The following is an 18,619-nucleotide window of genomic DNA, read 5'->3' on the forward strand; positions in this document are numbered from 1 at the left end:
CGTGCCATCCGCCGGCCTGACGGACCCGCGGGTGGAGAGGCGGGTGATGGAGCCGTGCGGCCCTGGTCACCTCCCCGCGCCGCCCGGCCGTACCCGGCCGTGTCCCCCCCCGTGCTCCGGCCCCCGCCGAGGAGCCAGAGGCGGCTCCCGGCTTCGCCCAGGCTTCCCCTCGCGGTTGTGGGTTGGGGGCCGGCGGCTGCAGCCCCCGGGGCCGGCGCAGGGGCCGGCGGGGCCGAGGGTCTCCCCGGCTGCCAGCGGGACACCCGGCCGCGCTCCCCAGCGTGGGCGACGGGGCTGGAGGAAGCTGTGGTCGGCAGCTCCCGGCTGCCAGGGCGCAGGTTTGAGTTAGTCACCACAAAATAATATTGTGATTGTTCATGCAAAACATATCGTAAATGAGGCTGCCGGCTTTTTTTTTTTTTGCCCTTTTTTTTTTTTTTTTTTTTACCTTCCACAGTAAAATTGGGTGCCGCCAGGCAGCACCCATTGCCGGGGCGGCTGGGCTCCCTCCTGCCCCCGGACACCAGCACCGCAGGGGAGCCAGGCTGGACGCCGCACACCCGCAGCCTCGCGCCGAGGTGGGGTGCAGGGGGATGGCGGCGGGGGCGTGCACGCGTGTGTGCGCAGCATGAGGGGTGCAGTGGGAGGGGGGGTGCGGTGCAGAGGTGTGCGCCACGCGGTGCACGGAGTGGGGTGTTTGCAGGGTGCAAGGAGGGAGGGTGCTCTTTAAAGGGTGCACGGGGGGGTGCAGTGCATGGGGGGGTGTGCGTGGGGTGTGTGCGTGCAAGGGGCTATGTGTGTGTGCAAGGGGCTCTGTGTGCATGGAGCTGTGTGTGTGCATGGGATGTGTTTGTGCAAGGGGCTCTGTGTGTGCATGGAGCTGTGTGTGTGTGCAAGGGGCTGTGTGTGTGCAAGGGGCTCTGTGTGTGCATGGAGCTGTGTGTGTGCAAGGGGCTGTGTGTGTGCAAGGGGCTCTGTGTGTGCAAGGGGCTGTGTGTGTGCAAGGGGCTCTGCATGTGCAAGGGGCTGAGTGTGCATGGGGCTCTCTGTGTGCATGGGGCATGTTTGTGTGCAAGGGGCTCTCTGTGTGCATGGGGCTGTGTGCGTGCAAGGGGTTCTATGTGTGCAAGGGGCTGTGTGCATGGGGCTCTCTGTGTGCATGGGGCTGTGTGCGTGCAAGGGGCTATGTGTGTGCGTGGGGCTGTGTGTGTGCAAGGGGGTCTATGTGTGCGAGGGGCTGTGTGCATGGGGCTCTCTGTGTGCATGGGATGTGTTGGTGTGCGTGGGGCTGTGTGTGTGCAAGGGGGTCTATGTGTGCGAGGGGCTGTGTGCATGGGGCTCTCTGTGTGCATGGGATGTGTTGGTGTGCGTGGGGCTGTGTGTGTGCATGGAGCTGTGCGTGTGCAAGGGGCTCTGTGTGCACGGGGCTGTGTGTGTGCATCGGACGTGTTTGTGTGCATGGGATGTGTTTGTGTGCATGGAGCTGTGTGTGTGCAAGGGGCTCTATGTGTGCAAGGGGCTGTGTGTGTGCATGGAGCCGTATTTGTGCAAGGGGCTCTGTGTGTGTGCACGGGGGGGGGGTGCGTGCAGGGGCTGTGTACAGGAGTGGGTAACGCTTGTGTGCGCAGAGCAAGCCCACGGATGTAAAGGGCGTGCACACAGCGCACGGTGTGAGCAAGGTGCGTGTGTGCGCGCACAGCGGGGGTGCGAGGAGGTGTGCGTAGGGCGTGCCTACAGTGCGTGTGCACAGAGCAAGTGCACGTACGAGAGGGGTGCGCAGGTGGTGCCCGTACGGGCGTGGGTGCGCACAGTGCGGGGGGGGGGGGGTGTAAGGGCGGGAGCCCGCGCAGCGCAGGGCGGGCTGCGTAAAGGTGCGCGCACAGCGCGAGGGAGGTTGGGGCACGGCGGGGGGGCGGCGGTGCGCGTGCACAGTGCGAGGCGGGGGCGCAGAGGGGGCGAGCGGGGCCGGGGCCGGGGCCGGGGGCAGGCGGGAGGGCAGCGGCGGGCAGCGGCGGGCCGGGGCCGGGGCCGGGCGGGGCGGGGCGCGGCGGCGCTGTAAACACGGGGCGGGGCGGTAGGCGGTGGAGGCGGGGCAGGGCCCGGGGCAGGCGCAGGGTCGCCGCGCACACCGCCGCCAGCCCGCGGCCGGGCGCCCCGCTCCGCCGGCAGCCGGCGGGGAGTCACCGTGAGCGGGGGGCCGGGGGGAGAAGGCTCGGGGGGGAGTGGGGGTGAGGGACGGGCTGTGCGGGCGGGGCCGGGCCGGGCCGGGCCGATCGGCGGGGCCGGGGCGGGGGGGGGGGAGCGGAGCGGAGCGGAGCTGCCGCCTCAGCACTTTCGGCAGAACAATGGGGCCGGGCGGGGGGGCGGGAGGGGCCGGCGGCGGCTCCGCTTCTCCTCGCCTCACGCCGTCCCGCTCCGCCCGCAGGCAGCCCCGATGGCCAAGCAGCCCCCGGAGGTGAAGGCGCAACGCGACGGCGAGGGCGGGCGGCTGCCGCCGGCGGAGGGGCCGGGCCCGGCCGCGCAGCTGCGTCCCGGCGCTCCCGCCGCCCTGCCCGGCTCCTCCGCCACCGCCACGGCGGGGCCTCCGCCGCGGGGCCCGCCCGCCAGCCCCGGGCCCTTCGCCACCCGTTCGCCCCTCTTCATCTTCGTGCGGAGGTCGCCGCTGCTGTCGCGCTCCTCCAGCGGGTACTTCTCCTTCGACGCCGAGCGCAGCCCCGCGCCCCTCAGCTGCGACAAGGCCACGCAGACCCCCAGCCCGCCCTGCCAGGCCCTCAGCCACTGCCGCAGCGCCATGGGTAAGGCCTTTGGGGAGGGGGGACGGGGCACACACCGGGGGCTGCGCCCGTCAGAGCCCGCAAAACCGGCCCACGGGGCCCCGGTCCTCTGCGTCCCCCCCGCCCGGCAGCAGCGCCTTCCACTCCTCGCTGTGGCTGGGGTTCTTTTTTTTCCCTTAAAAGTCGCCACGCGCAGGTTTTCATAGCGATGCGACGCGCTGCCGCGCACCTGCAGCAACACCTCCTGCGTCCCACCCTTTCGTTTTCGGGATGCCGGCAGCGGTCGAGCACCCCGCCGTCGCGCTGGAGCTGCACCCCACCGTACCCTGCCTGGCCGCCCGCCGTACTTGCGGGACGGTTGTGAAAGGCCCCCGCCGAGGCCTTGAGCCCGGGCCAGGGCGAGCCGTGGGGCTGGCGAGGGGCTGGCGGCAGGCGACCCAGCTGATACGGGGCTGCCGGCGGGCTGGACGCTCGCCCGGGCTGCCGGGGGTGTGGGATTTTTGCAATCTGGCCGAGCCCGCCAAGCAAATGTGCTGCTGGGGAACACCCGCTCGTCCAGCACTTTTATTTATTTTATTTTTTTTTTTAACTATTACTATTTTTATTCTCTTTCCGGGATGGGTCAGTCCCTGCCTGCCTGTTGTTTAATCCAGCTTCCTAGTCAGGGCTTGCTTCTCGCAAGGCTTTACGCGTCGCTTTTTGCCAAGGCTTTGCGCGCTGCTGCGAGGTAAGTGACTTCTCGCTCAGTTTTTGTGTTGGTTCTTTGGTTGTTGTTTTTCTTTTTTTTCTCCTGTTTCTCTCTCAACAAGCCACATGGTGTCATAGGTGCTAGGGTCATAATACAACTCCCGCTTGTTTTGGAGAAACCCGCTTGAAAGCAGCGTCGTAGCAGGCAGGCGTGTGTTTATGTGTGGCTTACCAGGTAAGGCTGGGTTGAAGCCTCTAGTGGTGGAGAAAACATGCCTGCCGGAGCTTCTTCAGCCATCCAGCCATGCCTTCCCCCTCTCCTGATTAATTCCCCTTAATTGGAGGAACCCTTTCAACTTCCGCCGGGCGAAACCGGGGTGAGGTGGGAGCGAGACAGGTAGTGCTCCTCGGGGGATAACAAACACCACCTCCAAGCTTTACATGTTCAAAACATCTTTTTTGTTGTTGTTGTATGGGGTTTTTTTTCTCCCTGGTTAATGGCTGTGGTTACAGCTGCAGAGGGCTTACTGTAATATGCCTGTAGGAAAGATTTTCTGACATTATTGCAGTAATTACAGCCTAATGCAAGTTTCACAACCTCGCGTAGCGAAAACACGTGGCACAGCCAGGCAAGGATGCTGGAGTTCCTCGGAAGGGAGAGACGCAGCCAACGTTTTAAGCAGCGACTGGTGCTTTTTTTTTTTTTGGTGCTCCAGGAAGAAATTGAAGTTTTCCCTGCTTTTTTGTTGTCAGAGGAAAGCTGTTGAAATGCTGGTTTTACTGGAGCCTTTGTTCGGTTATTGTTGCTAGGGGCATCATCCTAAACAACTGTAAGCAAATGGAAAATCCTGGAGCTGTTTTAACGGGATCCTTGGCTACTCTCAAGCACGATAAAGCTGGGAGCATGGAGCTGGTTTGTCCCCAGTTTTACCGCAGCTCCCAGGCTGTGCCTTACTGTGCAGCTCACCTTGAGAAAGGGCCGTGGGTTTGCCCTGCGCACCTCTTCCTCGATCCCTTGCCTTGGCCGCGTCCTGCCGGATGCGTGTCGTTAAGTTTTCCGCGCAGAAACGGGTCAATCCATCTGCAGGGAAGCAAAGGGTATGATTTTTTTGTTGTTGTGTTTTTTGTTGTTTTTTATGCGCTGATTTTTATCTGTTGTAAGGCAGTGACTGCGGGCTGAGAGATGGAGAGCTCCTCTAGGAAGCGTAAGCAAGTGGCCTTTGATAATAACAACAACAATAATAATACTAAACAGGCGTTTCCTGTAAGCAAGAGCGGTTTGTGTGCGATAGGTGCTCTCAGCCTCTCCCGTGGGCAGCGGTGGACTCTTTCCAAGGCTGCTTGAGCAAAGCAAACTCACATTCTGCCCTGAAGCTGCTTCTCCTAAATCTCATAAAACCTTCCCCAAAGTTTTCAGTGATGATGGCTCAAATAATAATTAAAGCGCTGAAAGTGCCTCTGCCAGATAAAAAAGGTGGAGGCAGCCCCCGGGGAATTACGGGACGCCTTCGGTTGTGTGCGGGTGTGTGAGCGAGTGCTCCTTGTTGGAGGAAGAGTTGTTCCTGGGATGGGAGGTGGCAGGCGGTGATGTTTCGGGGCGTCTCGCCCCTCTGGCAGTGCGAGGGGGTGCAGCCGGCCTCCTCCGAAGCCGGTTTTTGGGGAAATGAGATGAAAGCAGTTAGGGGATGTTCCTGGATGGGAGGTGGGAAGTGGCGTAGTGCTGACTCGGTGTATCTGGGAAGATGCTTTTGGGGATGAGTAGGAGACGAACAGGGATGAGTTCGTCGTGCGTGGGGATGGTGTGCCGTGGGAGCGCTTGTTGTAGAGTCGCCCGAGACAAGAAACCCATCCGTTGGTGGGGTGGGGTGAATCATAGACTAGTAGTTGAAGTCTTTGGCTCTTAACAGGAGCTGATTGTATCATCTGGTTGGGTTTTTTTGTTCAAAGAGCAGCTCTGTCTAAAAGCGTGGGAGTTCGGGGTTTACACGTGGCTTTTTGGGATGTATTTGGAGCAGGTGCATGCAAGTGCTCTGTAAAGGGGTTTTCCCGGTGCTGTTTTCATCCTGATGTTTTCCTGCGCTGTGGCAGAGGGGAAAGAAGCGGCATGAACCTCTTCTTGACTCTGAAGGAAATCCCCTGGGTGCGATGGGGCAAGGACTGCAGCATTGCCGTGCCGGTCCCCGGCTGGAGCATCCCATGGGCTTGAGCGAGCTGCAGGTATTCCGGGGGTGCTGGTGGCCTCCCAGCTTGCCCCCGTCCCCACGGCAGCCGTCTCACCGTCGGTGGCGGGCACCGGCTCGCAGTATGACTTGGGGGCCCCCCAAAAGCGCCTATGACTGGTTTTGGGACCAGTTATGACTGGACCCTTTTGACGCTGCTGTTGAGCAGCACCACAGAAAGTCCTTTCTGAAAACCTCAGCCCAATTTCGCTCTCAGCCACCAACCCCAGCCTTCATCTCTAGAACGGATGAGCTCTTGGGTGCGATGCTGGGGCAGGGCGAAAGGATGGAGAAGGAGCGGTACCTCTGCCCTGCACGCTGTTCTCTGCATCCCCGGGTCTCTTTCTTTGCATCTTTCTGTCCCATCTCCCTTTTTTTTTTTTTTTTTTTTTTTTTTTTGCTTTTCCTCGCTTAGCTCTTGCTGGGAAAGGCAGCCGGGGCCGGCTCTGGTGACGGCGGTGGGATTTCGGATGGTCGCCCCGCCCCAGCCAAAATCCTGTTTGCGTTCCCGGAGCACCGGGGTGGAGTATCGCGAGGGCTGCGCCGCGTTTCATTCACCAGCGAGGAAAATAAATACGTCGGGGCCGTCCCCGGGCAGGCGGCGGGTACTACTCCTGCGCTACTACAGAGTGAAAACAAAACAGATCTTCCAGCCAAGCAGTGCTAGTTTGGCTCGGAAATACATTTTCCAGTCAGGTTGGAGCCAGGCCTTTAAATTTTTTTTTTTTTTTTACTGCCCCACTAATCCTTTGAATATTTTGAGATTGGAAGCTATTTCTGTTCCCTTGTGATTCCTTCTAAGCTCTTGTGCCAAAAAGCTCTATTTTGTTTTGCACAGTGTTCTTTTTCCTGGGTTGGTTTTTTTGGTGTTTGTTTGTTTGTTTTTTCCTAAAGGCAGTGATTCTCGCTCAGATCCCGCGCTGGGGTTTGCAGGAGGGGGAAGAGGCGGCGCGGGTACCGTACGGGTCCTGCCTGGCCCCCAGGCTGCTCCTTTCTCCCCTGGCTATTTGGGGGACTGCGTGGTGGCTTTATCACGTGTCTAATAACTTCTTAAATGGAGGCTAAAATAGCTATGTACAGTGGAATTGATGCATTGGCTCTTTTATTTTCTTTTATAAGCCAGCGGTCTTTTCTTGCGGCGGGTTTATTTTCTGCTAAAGTGCAGGAAGATGATGTTTGAGGCGAGCATCCCGGTTCCCTCCTGCAGATGGAAAGTCCTTCAGTTTGCTGGAAGCGCGGTTTCCTAGCGTACAAATCCAATTGTGGCTTTCTTCTCAGTACGACAAAACCAATCGTTTTCCTTTTCTCGTTGAGAACTTCAGAACTGTTTGGGGAAGAAATGTGAGAATTCAATTAAACTATCCGGACAGGGTTGTGGGTTTTTGTGTTGTGTGTTTTTTTTTTTTTTTTTTTAAGGTTAGAGAGGAAGTTGCTGCTGTGCCTGCCTGAAAAGAAAATTATTTAGAAAGAGGGGAGAAAAGAGGGGTTTGCTAGGGAAAGAAATTGGAGAGTGGCACCTCTGCTTCCCTTCCTGTTTAAGAGGGGACCAATGCTTGGATGGGCCAGAGGAGATGCTCCCAAGGGAGGCTTATAATAAAAAAAAAAAAAAAAGAATGAATGAAAGCCTAATAATAATATAAAGTTAATAAGGATGAAAAAGCCTCGCCTGCGATGCACATCTTAGGCAACAAGTGCCATCTGCGCTGCATACCACGCTCAGGCCCCGCGAGCCTGGCACCCTCACGACTCCTAGGAATTGTATTTAAAAAAAATGTAAAAAAAAAAAATAGTAATAATAACAAAAAAAATAGTAGCAGTCCATCGACTCTTGCCAAGTTTAATAGAGTATTTTTTTGTCGTCGTTGTTGCTTGTGTGTTTCAACTGCTCTGGTTTTGTTCCATGCAGCTTCCCGGTGGCAGTCTCACTCGCTAGCAGACATACAGCCCGAAATCTGGATTGCACAGGAGCTGCGGCGCATCGGAGACGAGTTCAATGCCTCCTATTGTCCAAGAAGGGTAACTTTTATCTTTTTACTTTCCATTTCTTTACACACCTTCTCTAAAAGGGAAAAGCTTAATCATCTCTGGAAACTAGTTTTGCGGTGAATGTTTCGTTCACTCAAATGTAGAAAAGGTTGCGCGGGTGGTTGTGTTCGCCTGGACGCAGGGGTGTGCTGCCTCCGCCGGCGAGTCGTCTGCCACTGCTGCAGCGTCATTAAATCAATTAAAAATAACCCTCAAACTGGAACTTGAGGTTTTTCGGGTACGAAGTTCGCAGTATCTTTCGTAGCACCCAGGGCCCGTAAAGCGTGTTGCAGGATTGGGGCTGGACCTGACAATATTGAGAAAGAAACTTCTGAAAGTTAAGAGGTGAGGAAAGTTTGGGGGTGTTGGGGGGTTTTTGGGGTGCTGTTGGGAAGAGCCCCGCTGGAAGCGGAGCCTGGCATTTTTAGGAAAACGCACAGGGAGCGAAAGTAGCGGGTTTCTGTGCCCGGCTCCCAAGTCCCTGCCGCCAAGCATTGCGTGGGTGGAAGTGCAGTTGCAAATAAGAAACAGCGACAGACTTTGTCTGATAAGTTATTTTTCTTACAAAGAGTCTGCCAGGGCTGTTTTGAAACACGTGTATTTATAAGACTGTAAACTCTCTCACCTTTGAGTGTTGCAACAAAAATAGGTGGCACTAATGCAAAAAAAACCCCCAAAAACCAACCCAGCCCCGAGAGATGAAGTAACAGTAGTTTTCAGAAGAGCGACATCAGCCAGTAACTTGCCTGCTGAACGTTACTGAGAGCTGCACGTCCGTGCATGTGGTTTCTGATCCATCAACTCGCCCTTGCGCCCATCTGTGGGAAGAGGAGTCAGAAGCACGTTAGGGAGCAGCGTCAGTGATGAAATGCTGACTGCCCTGATCTTTATCCCTCCTCCCTGGCTCGTGAGTCACTCCCGCAGCGCGTTTCCTCGCTGCTCCCAGGGTCCGTACGGCGGATGCACGTGGGCAGGGGCTCTCCTCCAAAATGGGTGCCGTGGTCCAGCTCCTTCCGCGCGGCCTCTCTTCATCGCCTTGCTGGAGGCTTCTCCATCAGCTCCATTTTCTTTCCGAACGCTCTGGCTTTCCTGACCCGCAAACAACTGGAGACGAGCTGTGGCTTATCCCGAATCTGGAACGTGCATCTTCTGGCCTCCCCCATCCAGGCTGATCCCTGGTGATGTGAAATACCCACTTTTTTTGTTTAAAGGACATCTTTTTGATGAAAGGTAGGGACTAAGCCGATCCTACCGGCATTCAGAAAGCTGAAGGTGCCCGGTAGCGGTGAGCTGACCCAGAAGGGCCAGCAGAAACACGGACTGCCGTGCTGCCCCTTCTCCTCACTGACTCCTGGAGCGGTGCCTTAAATTTGGAGAGCAGGCAAGCCCTCTGAGCGCCTTCTGGGAACAGGTTTGTGATGAGCAGGAATGTCCTCCCTGCCTTGCCTCGTGGGGACCGGCTCCCTCCGTGCTGCCCCGTGTGGGACTTTGCACGCTGGAAATCTGTGCCAGGCGTGTTGTGCCACCCCGTACAAAGCCACGATCCGTGCTGCCTGGTCTGTAAGAGGGTGTGAATTTATGGCAGGGGGCTGAGCAGAGGTGGGGAAGGGGTGTTTTTTTTCCCCCCCACGGCGGTTGTGAAGCTGGCAGCAGGATGAGGGAGGGTGCTCGGTCGCAGAGCATCACGCAGGTTTGCATGAGGTGGTTCGCAGCACCGCGACCGAGCTTCCAACCTGCTGCCCCGGGGAGAGAACTGAAACGCAGAGCACTGTCCTGCTTGCTAGATGACACAAGCAGAGGCTGTCATGCATGACCCTAAAAACACTTTGTACCTGGCTTAATTAGCATCTGATGAATTCTCGCTCGTTGCAACCAGAAAACAAGGGAGTTTCAGAGCATTCACGCAATTGCTGTAGCGTTATTGTCCCAATGCGCTTGGTTGTTGCTCCCTGGAAAGCTGCCTTTTCCTTCTGCGAGCGGTCTGGCTGCTCCGGAGAAAAGGGTGGGCTCTGCAGAGCTGGAGCCCTGGGGCAGGAGGGGTCGGTAGGACACCGGGGCGGCCGCGCCGGGCTCTGTTGCTCGCTGGGGTTTGCCCTTTAAGCGTGAGGTTAGAAATGGGGAACTAAGAGCCCTGCCAAGACGGCACTTGCCGGGCAGGTCGGAGCTGTCGGACGGGTCGGAGCCGCGTGTTTCCCATCACGTTCCCCATCAGTGCGCCCAATGCGTCACACACCCCCCCCACCCCGGGACTGTCTCTTGGGCAAGGCGATGGGGAATCGGACAGCTCGCCATCTGGCCCCAGTTTGCCCCAGCAAAGCTCATGGGTCCAGCGAGCGGAGATGGCCACGGGACCCTCTGGCCGTGGAGACCAGCTCCACACCAAGGCTTTTGCCGGCAGAGGGTGCATCGCTTGGCCGCTGTTGTGTGTCCCAAGCTTTGCTGCTTGCACCCAAGCTGCCTGCGGAGGTGGAAATGCTTTGTTTCAACTCCCTAATTTTAATACCTATTTATTAAAGAAAACCTATCTTTGGCATTTTTCTTGCATCCTTCTCTGAGCCTGTTGGGGGTTTTTAGTTTGTTTTTTGCCTTGCTCTCTGCTGCGTTGGCAGTCGGGCAGCACAGTGGGCTTAGTGTCGTGCTGGTGGGGGGCAGCTCCCGGCGGGTAAATCCCACTCGTGCCCTGGGATGCAGGGCCGCCCCGGGGTGGGAGGCGTGCTTGGCCCGGGTACCCAGCGGGGGGATGCTCGAGCATCATCTCTCCATGGCGACAGCACCCCGCTGTGGGACCGCCTGCGTTTCGCCCCCGTAGCAGGGAGGGCAGTTTGCATATCGGTGTAAACAGCGTAATTTCTCTCTCCGGGGCATGCACAGGCATGATTTGACTGCTCTAAATATAACCTGAATCGGATTGCTTTGGGACAGGGAGAGGGGCTGCTCTTTCGCTCCTTTGGTTCTTGCTCCTTTTTCTTCTCCTTGCACGCTGTCGTGCTGCAAAGATCCCTCGCTCCGGGAAAGAGCGTTTTGCTGCCGTGTCCGGCTGGCCGGGTTTTGTGAATGAGGCGGTGGTTACGCCTGGAGTGGCCTGAACTAAAATCCGCACGTTGTCGCCGCAGGTGGGGACCTGCCTGTGCAGAGACCAGTGCTGCGCGCTCTGCCGAGGGATTATTTTTATTTATTTTTATTTTTTTCCTCCCAGCCTTTCCCACGCTGTGGTTTTGAAACCCCCCTGACTCTGCTAGCCAGGCTTACTGCTCCTTTGCCACGTTTCCAACCCACCGGCAGCGTTGCAGCCCTCCCGTGCCCACGCGCAGGGACTCGCACGTGACGTCCCCGTTGAGCGGCGCCGTGGCGGCCGCCTTCAAGGCAAACGTGGCTGGGAGCAGGCAGCTTCGACCGTTCGAGTATTATAAAGCTTTTTATTGTAGGAAAAAAAAACATGAAAGGTTGTGGGGTTTACTTTTGTTCTTTGTAAAATCCTTGATTTTGCACCTCTGAAATATCTGCGTGGCACCGCAGAAGATGTTCGTAGTGCAGGGGTTTTACACTGGAAATTGAAGTCACTGTCTTGTTTGGGGTTTTTTTTCTTCTCTTTCGTTTTAGGGTTTCTTGGATAACCAGGCGGGAAACCCCCAGATCTTCATTTTACGCCTCCTGCGTTACATCATCCGCCTCATCTGGAGGATGCACTGAGCGCCGGGCGTATCCCCAGGCACCAGGACTTGTTTACTTGTTGGGAAGGCCCAGGGAGGATGGACGGATGGACGGACGGACAGACACAGGGCTCCCAGCACCGCCCGGATCCCACCCTGCCTCACCCCCAGGACGCGCGGCGGGGACCGTCAGATGAGGGTGGACATCCCACGCCGACCTGCTGGGACTCTCTGGTGCAGGACTTTGTCCGAGAGTGATGTTTACTGCGTTTCTCTCAACTCTTTTATTATTTTTTTTTTAACTAATTTTTCCAAAAGAGTCTCAGAGAAAGTCTTCAACGGCAATGGAGTAACTTTTTTTGTCATCGTTTCTGGAAACCTGTCGTCTCGCCTGGGATAAACGCTGCAGCAGGGAAAAGGAAAACCTGAGCCAGCTGATGGGCAGAGCCGCCTTAGTTTGCCTTGCTGACCTTATCGCAGAGACTCACGGAGCCCTCGCCTCTCCCCTTGCCTCCTGCGCGTTTGTCCACGAAAAAGGATGGCGATGATGGAAGAAGGGCAGAGGGATTTAAATCGGCACTTCTTTTACCTGTAAATACCTGATGCTTCCCCAAATCCACCTTCATCTGCATCATGCAAATAGCCTATTTCCTGCTGACTGATTTTTTTTAAATTTTTTTTTTTTTTTTACACTCTGAATTTCCAGACTTAGCTGTCAGACTCCCAGGGTCCAAAATATCACAACCGACCAAACGAAAAAACAATCCACCAGGTTGCCTTTTTTTAGAAATTCTTTCTATTAAAATGTCTGAAAATGCTTATGTATCGTATAGTATTATATATAATATATAATGCTAGTGACTGAGTAATTCAGCAATAAAACATTCTCGGAGGCAGGTAAAAACAGTTCCCAGCACACCGCAGCTTTGCACCCGGAGACGGCAGCTCCCGCTGCGTAACTTCAGGAACTATTTTAAGTTGTAGCCTGTACCTTGCTGTGGAACCCGGGAGGATGATTTTTTTTCCTTTTTTTTTTTTTTTTTTTTTTTTCCCTGGAATCCTCTCTGCGTTTGGACAGGACAGCCTGGAGCCAGGGGGTTGAGCGGGACGGGACGGACGGTCAGCGTGAAGACCCTGGATGCTCACGTGCTGGGACGCAGCTGGAAGAGGCGCCGAAGGATGCCGACCTGGTACGGATCCACCCGGGGACTTGCCGCGTGGGGTCCGCTCCCCACCGACTGCCGTGTCTCCCCCCCAAACTGCCCTCCTACCCCCGGGAAGACCTCACCGGGCGCCCGATGCTGTTCCAGGGCATCTCCCCTTCCCCCTGGAGGCCTTGCTGGAGGAGCCCCGAAGGCTCATCTGAAGAAGCAGGTCTGTCTCCTCGGGTCCTCCGTTGTCTCCGGTTCATCTCGCAGGCAGCTGCTGCACAACGGGCGCTTTCGGGGGGGGTTGGCTGCTCCAGCCACCCCCGTATCTATGCACAAACGTACCCCTCTCTGCCTCCGGAACTGCCCCTCGCCTCTGGCTGGCGCAGGTGGTCCTCAAACCCACTTCCAAATGCCGCGGGATTATTTCTGGTTTAACCAGCACCATAGAAAAAGGAGAGAAAAAAAAAAAAGGAGAAAAAAAACCCCCAAAACACCCCACCCCCACCATAGCGCTTTTTCCTGCAATGCGCACGCAGGGAGAAGCTGTTCCGAGTGCCATGTACAATTAGTGGTGTTTTTAATGATGGACAAACTGTACGATCTGACCTCTGTGCGCTGGCTGCGTGCGCCTGTCAGGTAGGCGAAGAGCTGTGGTGTTGGTGCGGGGCTGCGTGCCTCTGATTGCACTCCTCTGGAGGATTACGGAGCGATCTTTTTTAACTGTTATTTTAATTTTTTTTTAATTTTTTTTTTTTTCTTTTGGACCTGCAAGATGAGCATCGGTTGCAGGAGTTGGCCTCAGCTACAGGAGCAGGGGATTTTGGAGAGGGTGTGGGGGAAACCTTTGCACTGGTGGAGAGCGAGCGGTTAAAATATCTGGTGAGCTTGGCCAGGGCAGGTTCCTGCTCCTCGTCCCCTTGGTTTTGGCTCACCGTAGCTGTGCCGCCCCAGCCGTGCTCAAGCCGTCGCTTATTTTCTGGAGGGTTTATCTAGAAAACCCCAGCAGGGAGGCTGCTGCCGTGGGTTTCCCATGGGAACCTACGTAGAGTTGCACGGCTGTTGGTAAAATGTGTTTAAAAAAAAAAAATAAAATAAAATTAAACTGGCAGCAGAGTGGGGAACCAACTGAGCTTTCTCCCCCCCCCCCCCCCAGTCGAGTTTCATCCGTCAGTGGATGAAACGGTGCTTTCGGGTCTCGCAGCCTTCCAGCATCCCGCCAGCACCGCGCCGCCCAGAATGTGTCCCTTGGAGTACACCAAAGAAATGCTGAGCACTTTACCCTGTCCTCCCCGCCAGGCCACCCCAGCCAACGACGGAGACAAAAATTACATGAATTTTAAGGGGAAACCCCCCCGAGGTATTGGCACTGTCTGCCTGGGACTTTTCCCCAGGAGGCGTTCCCGGCCAAGAGGTAGGCATAGGAAAATTAGCCCCCATAAAACCAGGTTTCACCCCCGTGGAGTGGTGAGGTTTAGGGGAAAAACCTCCCAAAAGTCTTTAAACAGAAGAATGACGTTTTTAAATAGTGATTATACTCATTTTAGCCGTGTTGGCTGACTGCTCTGGGTCATTTTAAGCAAAACCTATGGTCTCTGTCCTGCCAAAAGGACGTGATGAAGAGTTTTCCTTGGTTGCGGGGAAACCAGATTTATTCCCCGGTGATCTCATGCAATGTGTTAATGCTTCTCCTCTTTTCCGTAACTGTAAATACCCGAATATTTATTAGAGTAGGGCACCGTATTATTTTCATCATCTGAGCCAAATATCTGTGTGCAATGTATTTCCTTTCCTTTCTCTCATGTAAGTTTTGTACAGCTTATAAATAAGTAAAAAAAAAAAAAAATTACTTTTTTTCCCCTTTTTAGAGTTCAACTTGGTAAATACTGTAGATTCCTTTTTTTCCCCCCGTGTAATTAATGCACTCTACTGTTCCATAATGCTGTAACTTGTAGAAATGTCGTATATTTATTTTCTGCTTATTTAAGTTCCTGTAAAGATTTTGTTTCCCCCTTCTCTCGGCCCCTGCAATAAGTGATCCAAAGCACTGGCTTCTCCTGGCGGTGCTGCCAGCGTCCTTAAGGATAATGAGATTATTATTATTATTATTATTATTTTTTCTCCAAGTGCCTAAGTCCCACTTCCCAGTAGTGATTTTAGGCACGGCAAAGACTTCAGCATTAGTGACATTCAGTGGGAATTCGGCTTCTCCATCCCCATGATTTTGGCCGCCCCCCTTTTTAAAGCCACGTTTCTCCTCCATCTCGGCCGCTTTCCCTGGCCCAGCTTTACCATCAGGTACAGCCCCAGCGCGCGCCGATGTGCTGACGAATCACTAAGTCGTTCCACAGGACCCAGCGTATGTAGCATTTTTATTGCAATTTCCCTGGCTTACTTGTGTTTTGCACTGATGAATTTTGGACAGGGTAATTGCCACTTTACTTGTGCAATACTGCTGTAAATAATTGCAGATCTTTTTTTTTTTTTTTTTTTTAAGATGCAATCTTTTATGTTCTTAATATGAGTTTTATATGAATAAAAACTTTCAACTATTTGTCACGAGTGCTGTTTTCTTTTGGGGGGGTGGTGATCACCTGAGGAAGGGCTGGGAGGGGATATTTGCTGTTTTATCACCTGTTTGTCACCCGTGCTCCCCCAGAGCGAGGATGCAGGCACGTACCCGGCGTTTCCCTCTGCTCAAAGATGCTCAGAAATTCCCAGGGACGCTAAAATGCGTCTGATAAAGGAAGCTGGTTTGTAAGATGTTGCCTTGAGTGGTCCCAAACCCAAGAGCAGCACCTCTGCTCCCCCAGCTGGGAGTGCTTTGGGGTGTGGTTGGGGTTTTTTTTTGGGGGGGGGGGGGGGGGGTTGTTTGAGGGTTTTTTCCCCCCCACATTTATGGGGCTCTGCAGAGATGGGCCGTGTCAGTGGCACTCCCTGTCCCTCGGCGGTTTTCAGAGGTATTAAGTTTGGAGAAGTGTGGGGGTTTTATTTTGTGTATTATTTTATTATTTGTGTATTATTATTTTTTACTTTATTATTTTATGGTAGTTCTATTATTTTAGTTACATATTTTTCCTTTATATTAATTTTTTTTTTTAATTATTTTAAAATCAGATCAAAATCTGCTCGTAAAAATTACCCTCCCGCCTTCCTCCTGCCTTTGCCCCCCATGCCTGTTCTGATGGCCGGGTGCCCCGGGGAGGAGGGAGGGGACGCTCCCAGCCCTGCCTGTCCCTGCCTCGCTCCTCTTGCTTTTTCTTTTTATCTAACAGCAGATAACTGACGGCATCGGAACAATATTCTGCTGCCATCGCTCCAATACGGCTTTTGGCATAAAAGGAGGAGGAGGTAAGAGGTGATGGCGGAGGTCCCTGAAGCAGGCGGGGAGGTGGCAGGAAGGAGCGTGGGACGGCTCGGGTCGCTCCCCTTGGACCGGGGCCCTGCCTGCTGCTTTTGCGAGACCCCGGTAAATTGTTTTAAAGGCTGATTAGTAAAATAAGAGGATTGATATGGGAGGGAGGGAGAGCACCGGGGCGGCGGGGGGAAGGTGGCACCTGCAGGAACGTCCAATATTTTTTTAGGAGATGATCACACCTGAGCTGCTTTTGCCCCCTCCTTGCCCGGCGTCCCGTTTAATTCCCATTTCGAAGGTCTGCGGCGATGCCGCAGGCGCTGACCAAGCTGTTGAGCGTGGTTGCGGGCTCAAGGCTTGATTGTTTTTATTTTTTTTCTCTTGCTCAAAGGAGACGAGCTGCTGGCCCACCTCGTGCACCGGGCGCGGGGGGGGTGTGTGGGATATTTTTAGCCACTTTCTTCCGAAATATCAGCTGGGCGGCCGGGGTTTGGGTTGCGTGACGCAATGCGGTGGGACTGTGCGTCAGCTGGAAAAGCTGAAAGGCAGGAAGAAATTGGGGGCGGGGGGGGAAAGCAGATGGAGAAGTCCCTGGGAAGCTGCAGCCCGCCCTGGGTGCCGCCGTGCCGAGCGCTCCCGCACCCCAGCACCCACCGGCTGAAACGTATTTCAAAACAAACCCAAAGGTCCTACTTGACAAACAACTTGAAAAAAATTCTGGATTTTTTTTTTTTTTTTTTGTTCTTATGTATGTTTCAAATTACAGAAGTTCCTGAAAGGGAAGTTTATTGGTTTCAGGTGCTATTTTGGGGGCTTCTTTAACTCAAAAAAAAAAAAAAAAAAAGGCTTTATTGCCCAGCCGAGGCTCTGGCAGCTGCCGGCCCCGCTCCGCCATGGCTCTTGGATCCCGTTGGCGTTCGGGAGCCCACCGGCCTGCACAGGCAAGTTGCCCCACCTCATCCTCTCCATTTACCTTTGCCGTGACTCACATTGGAAGGAGCTCGTCACCTGCCTGAACCCGGTGACCTCGGTGAGACAACAGGGAAGAGAAATGCTGCCCCGCCGGCAACATGCAGCGGTTCTCGCCTCTGGGCGCGTGCTTGGCCATCGCCAGGTCTAGGTTGGCCGTGGCCAAGTCAAAGGTGGCCGTGGCCAAGTCAAAGGTGGTCATGGCCAGGTTCAGGTTGGTCATGGCCAAGTCAAAGGTGGTCATGGCCCAGGTTGGTCATGGCCAGGTTCAGGTTGGTCATGGCCAAGTCCAAGGTGGTCACAACCCAGGCTCACCACAGACATGTCATCTGGGTCCTCCTCAAGAGACAGGCCCTTTCTTTCTGTGGTCTTACATTTTTGCTAATTAAAACCACATGCAATTTTGTTTTAAGGATGACAGACTTCCTTTATTCCTTGAAAAGGAAAAAAGAAAAAAAAATTTCTCACGGAAAAAGCCATCTGAAAGCCTCACACCCCCCCCCCGAGCCCCACATCCAGCAGAAGGAAGCCTCTCTACGCTCACCCCCCTCCCCAAACACCCCTGCCGGCCCTGTGCACGCGCTGGCCAGGACACACAAGACCTCAACCAGGCCAGACCAGCTCCAAACCACCCCAGGACCTTTCCACGTCCCTTGACCCCTGCCCGCATCAGGACCGACGAGCAACCGAGCCAACGCTGAGATGCCCGGTTGGGTGCTAACGTTGTGTGTTGCACTTGGGGGGTGGGTTTGGGGGGGGGGGCACGCGAGCCAAAGCACCCATCGGACGTGGGCCGAACGATCGGCAGAGCCAAACGGCCAACGGCTGCCACGCTGCGACCATCCAGTGCCATGGGAGCACCAAGGCCATGCTGCCAGGCTCTCAAGAGCAATACATATTTTTTTTCCAATGACTCGCATCTGACCTTTCAAACACCTGTTCAGCCTTAAACAGCTAAAAATACCCACCGAGCTTTGCATTTGATTTTCATACTGCAACAAAGTTCACTGTTTCCAGCGTGTTTTCTTGTGTTTCTGGCAGGTTCTAGGATGCTTGACCTCTCCTCTGGTCAAACTTGGCCTAGATGGGGATGGGAGATGGCTGGCCGCAGGTAGGGTTGCTCAGGCTGCCCCCGGTGCGTGGCCGGGGAGATCCCTAGAAGCGACAAGGGGACATTAGAGATGCTGTCATGAAGTTGGGTATATATCTACACGGTGTAAGACCAGCCTAAGGATGGTAAGACCAAGGAGACCTTCCCGCTGCCCGCTAGAAAGGGCTCCGTGAGGTGCCCGCAAGCCAGCACCCACCCTGCGCTGCCCTTCCCGAGCGTCCCAAACCTGTTCTGGGTCCTTTCTGGGGAGCTGTGCAAACGAAGGCCTGCAACGCGTAAGCCACCCTAGAGAAGCGAGACTACGGGGTCAACCCTGCCGAGGTTCTACCTACAAAGGCTGGTCCTCTGGAGCCAAGGAGACCTCGGCTGTTGCAGCGATGGCTTGCTCGGTGCTCGTTGGGTGAGGGCATGGACCCTCCTGGGGATCCGGGGCCTTTTCTTCCCCGGTTTGATGAATTTCTCCGCGCCGGCCTTTTGACAGGCTCGTACGTTAATTTTCCCGGGAGGGCGCGCAGGGAGCCTTTGCTGCCCAGCCTCCTGGGCTGTTAATTACAACACGCTTCAGCTCGGCGCGACTACGGGCGTCACGCGCCGAGCGAAGAATTTTTTGACAAAGATGTAATTATCTTGGATATTAATTAGGGGAAGTAAAGCTGGAAGATAGCGCGATAGCCATTCCCT

The 18,619-nt window shown here is 55.0% G+C and overlaps 1 protein-coding gene and 1 long non-coding RNA gene across 6 annotated transcripts in view; one reads left to right on the forward strand and one right to left on the reverse strand.

Annotated features, from left to right (window-relative positions):
• The first annotated feature begins 2,092 nt into the window (after positions 1–2,092).
• On the forward strand, positions 2,093–15,345 carry BCL2L11 (BCL2 like 11). Of its 2 annotated transcripts, none has more exons than XM_054819212.1 (4): positions 2,093–2,185; positions 2,426–2,795; positions 7,587–7,696; positions 11,306–15,345. In XM_054819212.1, the coding sequence occupies exons 2-4, from the start codon at positions 2,435–2,437 to the stop codon at positions 11,393–11,395; spliced, it is 561 nt and encodes a 186-aa protein (XP_054675187.1). In that variant the 5' UTR covers positions 2,093–2,185; positions 2,426–2,434; the 3' UTR covers positions 11,396–15,345. The 2 variants fall into 2 exon arrangements, with proteins under 2 accessions (XP_054675187.1, XP_054675188.1); XM_054819213.1 differs by having other exon boundaries at positions 2,094–2,185; positions 2,430–2,795.
• LOC129204015 (uncharacterized) overlaps positions 8,481–18,619 on the reverse strand; it is a 28,741-nt gene continuing 18,602 nt past the window's right edge. For 3 of the 4 annotated variants that reach the window (XR_008576246.1, XR_008576248.1, XR_008576247.1), the window contains exon 4: positions 15,435–17,982. This is a non-coding gene — a long non-coding RNA (uncharacterized LOC129204015). Of the gene's footprint in view, positions 8,524–15,434; positions 17,983–18,619 lie in introns of those variants that run through there. The other variant, XR_008576245.1, reaches the window with a different exon arrangement.

The sequence above is a fragment of the Grus americana genome, chromosome 3, assembly GCF_028858705.1.
Source record: "Grus americana isolate bGruAme1 chromosome 3, bGruAme1.mat, whole genome shotgun sequence".
NCBI classification, from domain to species: Eukaryota; Metazoa; Chordata; class Aves; order Gruiformes; family Gruidae; genus Grus; species Grus americana.